Source organism: Sinocyclocheilus anshuiensis, unplaced genomic scaffold, assembly GCF_001515605.1.
Source record: "Sinocyclocheilus anshuiensis isolate Anshui unplaced genomic scaffold, SAMN03320099.WGS_v1.1 scaffold542, whole genome shotgun sequence".
NCBI lineage: Eukaryota > Metazoa > Chordata > Actinopteri > Cypriniformes > Cyprinidae > Sinocyclocheilus > Sinocyclocheilus anshuiensis.
Genome location: NW_015547685.1, coordinates 318,113 through 329,288, shown reverse-complemented (window position 1 = coordinate 329,288; position 11,176 = coordinate 318,113). Strand labels below are relative to the sequence as shown.

At 37.5% G+C, this 11,176-nt stretch overlaps 1 protein-coding gene and 1 long non-coding RNA gene across 2 annotated transcripts in view; one reads left to right on the top strand and one right to left on the bottom strand.

The window, feature by feature from the left end:
* LOC107703198 (ZZ-type zinc finger-containing protein 3-like) overlaps positions 1-11,176 on the bottom strand; it is a 25,383-nt gene that overhangs the window by 10,441 nt on the left and 3,766 nt on the right. Inside the window, exons 2-4 of the mRNA XM_016505755.1 lie at positions 3,082-3,220; positions 2,827-2,974; positions 765-892 (exon numbers count right to left, since the gene is read on the bottom strand). Of these exons, the coding sequence (XP_016361241.1) occupies positions 765-892; positions 2,827-2,974; positions 3,082-3,220 (415 nt within the window). The remainder of the gene's footprint in view (positions 1-764; positions 893-2,826; positions 2,975-3,081; positions 3,221-11,176) is intronic.
* Positions 10,348-10,928, top strand: LOC107703240 (uncharacterized). The gene is made up of 3 exons (XR_001635825.1): positions 10,348-10,429; positions 10,537-10,599; positions 10,733-10,928. It is a non-coding gene; the product is annotated as an uncharacterized LOC107703240 (long non-coding RNA).

Genomic DNA, 11,176 nt, shown 5'->3' with positions numbered 1-11,176 from the left:
TGTTTTTTGTGGGTGTGTTGGGGGTGTGGTGGGGGTGCAATAATGAACTCTTGACTTTTTACCATTAATAATGAGATAGTGGATCTACCCAGATATCCTGATCTACTGAGAGACCAATGTAAATGCTTTATTCCTTTATTCATCAATTTAACATATATATACACACTCTATATCAAAAGGAGGGCAAGGTTTCTCCCACTGGTTTCCATAGATACCATCTTTTCGCTACATGTGCTGCATGCATGAACATACTGAACAAGAGAGATGGGATGAACTGACTGGTGTGAAACTGCAGGTAGAAAGCTAGATTGTCTGAACACAGCACCTCTATAAAACAGGCTAAGAGACACACTGTTTTTATAGTTATTTGTGATCAGCAAAATTCAGCATGCTTGCAGCGCATTTTTCTGTTGAAATGTTACAGCAGAATGAATATGGATGGAGCTATTGTGCTCTCAGGGAAGATGTTGTGTATGCAGAGCACATCCGAGTTCATGTCCTAGGGCTCAAGCATATATACAGTATAACAAGAAACAATGTCAAGTTAAGTGTTAGGTCTTGATCTTATTATGTATCGGATGCAGTGGTGTGTGATGAAACATGGTGAAACTGTAGGTCATAGGGAAAAAATGAGCAAAGCATAAAGGAGACTCCGTAACCCCATGTTTTCCTCAAAACACAACATGCAGGTTCATAGTCAAGACAGCTGTAAATGGTGACAGAATACAAATGACAGTAAGTACAAAGACTTAATCTGAGTTTACCTGACTTCTGCTACTGGACATGCTGTGTTCTGGACCATCACTTGATGGCAGGGATGAGGAGTAGATGGATGAGGAGTCACCCTCCTTCTTGGAATCCACAGGACTTTTTGGTCGAGCAGGCAACCCCACTACAGAAAGACAGTAAGTGCTTTAATTCTGGCATATTTCCGGTCCATGAACATGCCACTGAATACACATACACAAGGAACACTGTCCTGTAACGAAAGGGTCCACTCAGTGGTTCTCAACCACATTCCTGGAGGACCCCCATCACTGCACATTTTGCATGTCTCCTTAATCAAACACACCTGATTCAAGTCACCTGCTCATTAGTAGAGACTCACAGGCTGTGTCCGAAATCGCCCCCTATACCCTCATTCACTATTCCCTACATTAGGTCACTAATTCAGTTCACTAGAAGGAGTGAATGAAAACGAGTAGTGAATTCGGACACTGAGTGCACCGGAAGGAATGCTGCTTTTGCATAGTTTGTGCTTGCTGTTTATTAATCATTTGAAACTAGCAAACTAGCAGCTCCAGTAGTAAGATTAAAGGATTTATCTTGAACTCTGTCACGGAAATTATGTATAAACCCTAATCAAACAATTTAATAATCAATTTACAATGAATTTATACCCATGTTGTACATTATGCTGTACGCCATGGATGAGCGCTTTGTAAAAATGAATGGATTGATTATTCAGCTGCAGGCGCCATCTTCTGGCGAGATGCGGGAATTCATTCGGCGCGTGACTCTCACGGTGCATTATGGGCATTCTCTAGCCGTTGAGCGTGCACCAGTTGTACACTCGTTTTTGCAGTGCATTGTGGGATTGAATGAGTGCACTCGAGAACGTCCACTATGGTTTCGGACACCACTAAAAATGGCTGTTCCCTCAAATAGTGCCCTATTTAAGGGTATAGGGGGCGATTTCGGACACAGCCACAGACTTGAAATGGGTGTGTCAGACAAAGGAGACATGCAAAATGTGCAGTGTTGGGGGTCCTCCAGGAATGTGGTTGAGAATCACTGCACTAGATCTTTAAAGTACTTTTTGAAAAAAATTAAATATTCCATTTATTAAATTATAAGCATTAATTTGTGGTATTAAAGACATTCTAAAGGAGTGTCCATGATAAAGAAAAGGATCAATCTTTTAAATGTACTCTTTGTATTTATGTTGGTATCATATGGGTAAAAAATATAGTACTGTTTTTTTTTTGTTTGTTTTTTTAAACAAATAAATGCAGCCTTGATAAACATAAGACACTTCTTTGAAAAACATTTTAAAATCAATTTTGGATGTAACTCAAAAATATAATAGATAATACCACATGACATTTTACAACCTAAACTTTCAAAAACCTCGACACAGTCATAAGGGTCTACAGAACATAGTTTCCTGTTACATTTTCCTGCATACTCCCACTCTTTGGTCGCAACACAGAATATTTAAGGCAAATGCTTTTCAAATAATAATGCAACTATAAAAATTAAAGCAGCTTTGTTAAAATATTTTATATCACTCTGACAATTTTGACTTCATGCCCCAAATAAATTTTAATTCATAAATGAAAAACATGCTCATCATATTTATGAATTAGGGCTACATTATATTATCGAACTGCGAAACTTCAAAACTTCAGGTTTGCTGTCCTTGTTTGTAAGGCTGCACAATTTGGAATAAAAATAATGAACAAAATAAGAACTATTAGTATTGTAATATTGCACTGTAACAAAAACAAAAAAAACAAGTATTAGGAAAACAATATAATTTTACTTTACAGTACAACTGTAAAATTACAATATTCATATTTTCTTTTATATCTTTTCTTTTCAAACATTAAACCATCAAACTTTTATTTTTGCAATTGCTTCTTGATTTGATAATTGCACTAAGCCATATTGTGATTTCAGCTGATTAATCACGCACCCCTTGTACAAATATAATTTTTAAGGTATTTTTGAGCCCACTAAAGTACATCCTAGGTATTGGACCTGAGGCCCTTCCATAAAAATACACACACACAATCTAAAAAAAAAAAAGAAAAAGGGACACACCTTTGTCAAAGATTAACTGCAACTGCCGTGTTTGGCGCTTCTTGTCACAGAACTCCCTTTCAAAGTCGCCACGGCCTGAGGTGTATTGGTCCCATGCAATGTCCGGGAGCTGGACTACTCTCTGGGGCCGAGGAAGACCCATCTCCACCTGTGATGAAAGCAGATGATCAAAAACATACTTAAACCAGGATGCAGGACAAAGTAATAGGCATTTCAGACAACAGCAAATGGATGTCCCAGCGGAACCTTCTGTACCTGTTTCTGTAGCTGGTCCACAAAGGTGATGGGGTCAGACAGGGCTTCCTTCTGATGCCCTGCCAGTGTCTCCAGGTCCAGGATGGCTTGAGTTCGCTGGGCCTCCAGTACACTGATGGTCTGGAGCAACCTCTGATAACTAATGTTGAGGACAGAGGAGAGGGAAGGGCAGAGATGCTCGGTACATTATGAACAGCTGATGCTATGCATTTAACCATCAAACTTTCAGCAGTTATTAATTATTTAATTTTAGTGCAGCACAACCACACACTTTACTAAAGAAAGTCCCTGTAAATGTTCCTATAGAAATATATGGTAACACTTTATTTTAAGGTCCAATTCTCACTATTAACTAGTTACTTATTAGCATGCATATGACTAGTATATTGGCTGTTTATTAGTACTTATAGGCACATATTAATGCTTTATTCTGCATGAGCATTTTGTAGATCCCTTAAGCCGACCCAATAACTAAACTAAACAACTACTCTAATTATTATTAAGCAGCAAATTAGGAGTTTATTGAGGGAAAACTCTTTAATAGTGAATGTGTGGTCCCTATTCTAAAGTGTTACCAAATATATTCTATAAATAGAATGTTTGCAAAAGGGTGGGCGGGTGTTGACTGACAGTTTCATGCAGGAACTGGGTTTTCTGCTTGTAACCAGAGATAGTTGGACAAATTTTTTATTGTTTAACACTTTTAGGGAAAGATGTTTAAAGTTCAAATACTTATGTTCAACCTCAGGGAGGTAAAATGCTATTTTTATGATATATTGTAATTGTTGGATATAAAAATCACGGTAACACTATTTTACAGTGCCTTTGTTACACATTACATGTACTTACTACAGTAATAACAGAAAATTTAGCATAATTACATGCAATAACCCTAAACCAAACCCTAATCTTGACTCTAACCCTACAGTAAGTACATGTTGTTAATTAATATTATTCAGTACTTAATTGTATAATTACACTGTAACAAGTGCACTGTAAAATAAAGAGTAACCAAAATCACTATTTAGGTTCATGTTATGTAACAATAACAGTTCTCACGAGAGAGAGAGAGAGAGAGAAACAGGATTTTATGCCACAAATAATTTTATGGGATTCAGAAGCTCACATTTGAAAAAGCTTTTCTAGATTCATTTTGTTTGAAACGAAGATATGACGTTGGCTGTGCGCTACAGAGCTTTGACCTTTTCCCTGCACACCCTCAGGAAAATAGGATCCACAAATAGGAACACGAAAAAAAAAGGCAAAGAGAGGGGGGAAAAAGGCGAATTAGACAAAGATGCTCTTCTAAGCGGGAGATTCGGCCTACTGCTTAGAAGTAATCTTATTCAGAAGCTCAACAGACCTTGTATAATCAGTTTAGCCTAACATGGCATGAATGAAAACCAATTGATGACAGCAAGAATCCAATCTCAACAATAATTAATTTAGAGGACTTGCTCCATTTGATTTGTCTTACTTGAGGGCAACTGACTAGTTTTTCTTCCATTTCCTTGCCATTTAATAACTTAGACCGCAGAGGAGCTGTTAACAGCCTCTCGATTTAGACGCACAATGAAGATAGGCATGTAGCACTGCAGGCTGGGGAAAGCAGCCAATGATGGCAATGAGCCCAAAACTGACATATGGCTGGCAATGCACTGCCACCTATGGGTCAACCATCTGAAAAGCAGACTAGAGCACAGACTAGATAACAGACAAAAACTAAACAAACATATAAAAATATGGGCTTTGGGCCATTTTAACCTTAACTGCACCATTTAACCTGTACTAAATACCACACACTGGGATGCCATACTACTACTGCTCATAATAAACCTCCATACATCTTTTCAGGTTAGTAGCCAATGTGAGCACGTTTACTGTGTGATGCCTTCCTTGTTAGTCAAGTGTATGGAAGGCAGTCGGCGTCAAAAGTCTTTAAATAGAACGTGTGAAATTTAATCACGAATCTGAATGTCTCTCTCAATGTGCACACATTCTGGCCGTGTTCGAATGCGTAATACTAATTAAAAAGCATTTTCAGTTTCGGTTTTCGGCCAAGTGCATCCAGAATTTTCGGTTTCCGTTTCGGCCCAGAATTTTCATTTAGGTGCATCCTTAATATTAACTCTTTCTTTTGTTCACTGTGGAACTGCTTTACTGATATATACTGCACAGTAAATTAATTAATGTTACCATGTAAATTAAGACTTTTCTAAAGAACATTGAACTAAAATAAAAAGGACATGACAAATCATGACATAAGGCTGACAGAAAAAAAAAAACGTACCGATGCATTATCCCTCATGAACAAATATAACGGGTGATGTTTGCATACGTGCATACCAGTGTACCACCACGGCATACTTCATGAATAAACATGACGTCTGATGTTTGTATGCAAATATAGTCTCAAATACAGCAATTTCATTGACTGCTGTGCATGCTGTAGCATTACCGCGGACAAAGTGCATGTTGATGCGGTCAAACTTCATGCGTTCCATTTAAAGATGTTTGGTCCTGTCTGCCTTCCATATTAGTGTCGTTTTTTAAGGCAATCATCACTATATGTCATACTTAATATATCATATCAACAAACCATTAACCCCAAACCTCCACATCAATGGAGACCTCAAATCTGAGACTTGTTGTAGAATACTAATCTAAATGATCTGAGGATCATTCGGAAGATTAAGATCACTACATAACGACCATCAAGAATGTGCTAGCAAAGTCTTATGAACCAACCAGCAAAGCTTTCAAAAAGACTCGCAACACTAGCAACACCCTAGTGACTACAATCCCCTAGCACTGTGGTGACCGGTTTTGCACAGAAAAGCACCCCTTTGTTTGCTTCTTCAAAGAAAGTAATCTGCATTAAACTATCTATAATTTAAATCAATGTCAAGCACACAATAATCCAAATTAAAATGCAGGAGAAATACTGTCCCAGATTAGAAATCAGAACGATTATAACAACAAAAGATAAATAATTCAGACAGGCCTCATAAACTGACGTGACTGCAATCTCTTTTCATTTCTATTGACCAACAAGCCAATCCAGTTGGCTGCTCCTGATCCCTGCACTCACACTGTGAGATGGGCACACGCCTGAATGAGCACAACCCAGGACAACCTGTCCACCAGCAGCAGGCCTTCCCTCGCTTATTACCTACCACCGTCCTGGAGACTACAGCAGCTGTTGCTCATTTTCTGCAAGCGCAGTTGACTATTACACTGCAGAAAACAAGCATGCAGAGTTAAGCAGGAAAACACTAAGATGTTTATCTAGGCCAACCTCTTCAAATTACAAAGCACAAACACTATGAAAGCTAAAAAGACAAAACAAGACTATAAACGAGAGCAGGGCAGACAAATCAAAACCTGAAATGCTGGGGTTTGACAACCAAATAAGTTAAAGCAATGCAGTTTCCTACTACTTTTAAAGTAAACCTCTATAATATAATAATAAGAAAATTGATTTATGAAGCTAGATAAATCCCTCTATATGGAAACTGAAATAGTAAGACCTGAAAAGTACTAGTGGTACTTGCCCCTGCCAAGAATAAGTTATGCGGTTGCTACTAGCACAGGGCTATTCAATTATCTTCATTTGAGGGCCAGATTATCGAATTGAAAAATTTGAAGGGGGTGGGGGCTGTCCCGATCTCTTTCTAGGGGGCCTATAAAATTAGAAATTAAATTGAAATGCATATTCAGCCGTAAATGAACTACCAAATGAATATTATCAACACCAACATCTATAAAAGGTAAACATTAAAGCCGTCTGTCAACTAGGACTGGGCGATTTTTCAGATTTTATCGATTAATTCGAATGTAATGTTTTGTCACAATTTTTATTTTCAATTCCTTTTAATAGAGGAATCACTATTTTGAACAAAAAACAAACAAACATTACAATTAGACACTATGACAATGTTAACAGTAAAGAGAAAAGAATGATCCAACCGCATGTTGGCGCACGTGATTAGCCGCTCACATGTCACGCGCTCTGTGAAGGACCACAAGTAGAATATATCATTAGGTGCCATTCACACAGAATGTGCTTTTGTGTTGACAAGGATGCGACACGGGCAGTGGAATCGGAAAAAATGGCGGTTGAACTTCTTTTAACTTGAGCATCGTCATTTCATGCATGAGATGCTGCAAGAGACGCGAGCGCAACAGTCAAACGCGTCCATGTTCACATAGAAAACAATGGAAAAGCAGTGCAATCGAATGAAAACCTGTAAAGAACTACTACTGTATTATGTATATTTCATGTTTGCATCATGGTGACATCTGGCTGAAATCTGCTGTTCATTGTTTTTACGGAACATTTATAGTTAATAATAGTCTACTGGTTTTATACCTTCAGTCATTTTGAATCTGAATTACCTTGACTTTTGACTATTTTTTTAAAGCACTTTCCTTGTATTATTTCTGAACATACAATATGTACAAGACAAGTTTGTACAAGATGTAACTGTAGTTCATGCATCTTTTTTGCAAAGTTATTCAGGCCTAACAAGTGATTTGTTTAACATTTACATTGTTAACTTCATGTGTTGTGCACTTGGAATAGAATTTTTTTTTTTAAGTAGTGGGTTAATAAAGAAAAAGCTACTTGAATCATGTTGTAGTTACATTTTCAAGTTGACTTGTTACAAATCGAGAATCGGTCAAACGTTCTGAAAAAAATTGAGATTTAATTTTTTTGCCATATCGCCCAGCTCTACTGTCAACCAATTAAAAAAATTAACTAATCACATTTTTCGCATATTAATATATTTATATTGTCATAATTGTTATAATTTAACACTGAAACTCCAAATTAATGTACAAAGAACAAAGATGGTATATTTTAAATGTATTTAATGGCATCTTTTTACTAAGTAGCCTATTATTAATGAAAGCCAGTATCATTGATACCAATACTGCTACTGATGTCTCTTATTAAATGCATTTTCTCCCCAAATTTAGCTATTAATTATAGCCATTTAACATTACAGTATAATTGAAAGCCATTATTCTTCACATTTAAAGGGGTCATATGATGCGATTTCAAGTTTTCCTTTCTCTTTGGAGTGTTACAAGCTGTTCGTGAATAGATAAGATCCCCCGTCACGATGTGGGAAGATTTGCATAACGCCACCAAAATGTTCACGCAAAAAAAGAAGGCGTAACTTTATTGTTGCTGTTGCTGCCGCCGCCATGTTGTGAAGACGCTGTGTTTCGTTGCGAAAGCGAAAATACTTTGTCCTTACAAAAGAGGACACGACTAGAAATCAGTGGTTAAGTTGTATTTACAACACTGTTCCAGAACAGTTCAACCCAAATATTCAGATGTGTGCAGCACATTTTATGGAGGACTGTTTCCTGATCCTGGAAGAGTAGACTACAATGCCGGCTGTTCTGACTCACAGACTGTAAGTACGTTTTCATATTTAAAGAATTTGCCACTGATGATTCAAACGTGAGTTTTGAGCAGTGTAGAGTAGCACTTGTTGTTTGTTGCTTCTCCGATCACAAATGCAGACATGGTTTTATGTTTACGCGGCGCGATGCAACGCAACGCGTAAAAAGACAGTATAAGTCATTATAATCAGTAATAATGTCCCCACTGGATGCAACAAATGCCTCATTTATAATGGGTTTTAATGTTTTTGTCTAATCGCTCCGGCCGGACATAGTTATTTTATCTCTGTTTGTTGCCAAGGCAACACATCTCATTTTCATTTTTCATCTAATATTGATATTTTTATTTATTTCAGCTCAGAAAAACTTCTTTTTTTTATCAATTTTTAATAGTTTTAGTTTAGTTTCTAAATAGTTAGCACTATTCAGAAATATTTGACTGCTGAATATTGTGATTGACCAATCAGAATCAAGTGTTCTATTTAATAAGCTCTCATAGTATATACAGGGAGGAAGATGCGTGGACGTAATCCAGCTTGAGCCCAAAGGTGTTTCATTGAATTGGTTGTGCTGCTTGCTGAAGTCTCTTGAGGACGCTCTCTTAGATCTCCATAAATTGTGCAATTAAGCAGTCCGACAGTGCAATCAGATCCTTCTTTCACAGCAGGACCCATGAGGGCCAAGGCTGTTTATTGGCTGAGGGAGAAGACAGAGGATTATTCTAGCCACGCGGCAGACATGCTCAGACTGTCTATTCATATCATCCATCTCTCTGTGAGTCTGTATCGACGGCTCAGATTAAATGTTGGATGCAGATGTCAGTGATGAAGGACAGGTGAAGCTATGAACGGCCCTGACCAAACGATGCCACTGTGAGCAGAGAAGGGCAGATCATTGACGCCCCCTGTCTGTGTCAGCTGGTACTGCACACACTCATGCACTAGTTCAGTGGGGTTTTTTTAACTCCTATTTTCACTGACTGTGGTGTAAAATATGTGGAATTAATTTAAAAAGGGGGATGTGTGTTAAAATCAACATGAAATAATAAAGCACTGGTCTTATTTAGCATTATTCATCAGTGCACGTTATACAAAGAACAGTATTCTTTGTATTCTGCTAAATAAGCAGAGGTGGTGAATACTGGGAACTAAAAAACCAATACCATTTTTAAAAAATAAAGTTCTCATATGTTGGAAAGAATAAAATACACTGCTGTTCAAAAGCTTGGTGTCTGTAATGTTTTTTTTTTTTTAATTAATACTTTTATTCAGCTAGGATGCATTAAATTGATCAAAAGACAATATTACAAAAGTTTTTTTACAATGTTTTTTTTTTATTCATCAAAGAATCCTGAAATTTTTTTCCCATCAAATATTAATATTAACTATTTTCAGTATTGACAATGATTAAAAAAAAAACATTTTTTTTTTATATAAAACTATTATTAAAGTTAAATGTGCACTCTGTAATTTTTTATTTAAATTGTGCTGCATATCATTCTGGGCTTACTATATAAGCAAAAGCTTTTCTTAATGTATGGCATTTGTAAAAATGCACTATTGGCAGGCAGTCATGATAAATTAATTCAATTCAATTCAATGAATTCAGTTAATACTGAAGTCAGTATTATTGGGCTGGTCATATGATCTTAGCATCCATGTATAATAAAACAGCTTTTGTTAGGCTACTATTAAAAGTGTAAACTTTAATAAGTTTAAACTTATTGTTTCTAAAGTACAATTAATTTATTTGCATATAAAACTTTTTAATGATAAAAGTGACCCTGCGTGCACCTTAGTAGCTTTATTAATGCAACTGTTCTAGTAAACCATGCCTCATGCTTCTAAAATCCTCTCTTAAGGCTATCAAGCTGCCAACTGGCTGACAAGGGCATGCGTGGTATGATGACATCTAACTCCCAGGATCTGAAGTAAGCCCTCGCGCTCTCGTGTTTACTCGGCAGGCACCTCAGTTGACCCTCAAAATGAGATCTGTCTGAGGTTACGCTAATCTGTTTCATGTTTTCATTGCTTGCAGGTGTCCCACTCCTGGCTGTGATGGCTCTGGGCATATCACAGGCAACTACGCCTCACACAGAAGGTGAAGACTCACAAATATGCGCATTAAAAATTTGATTTAATACTTCACGTAATGTTTTGGCCACCCGTAGATTCAAAGAAGTGCAATGAGAAGCCCTTGGCATTTTTTGGTAAATGTGTTTCTTGCTCTGAAGTCTGTCAGGTTGTCCCCGGGCAAAGAAGAGTGGTATTAAAATAATGCACAGTAAGGAGGACAAGGATGACCAGGAGCCAATCAGGTGCATTTTTTAAATTCCTTCAACTATCCAAAGTAACTGAAAGTTGAATTTTGCTTGTTGTAACTTACAGGAGGACTAAGGTTAAAACCGTCCAGTTACTGAGGACAATTGAAAGTGAAAGTGAAATTGAAGTGACATGTGGCCAAGTATGGTGACCCATACTCGGAATTAGTGCTCTGCATTTATCCCATCCAAAGTGCACACACACAGCAGTGAACACACACCGTGAACACACACCCGGAGCAGTGGGCAGCCATTTTTTGCTGTGGCGCCCGGGGAGCAGTTGGGGGTTCGGTGCCTTGCTCAAGGGCACCTCAGTCGTGGTATTGAAGGTGGGAGAGAGCGCTGTACATTCACTCC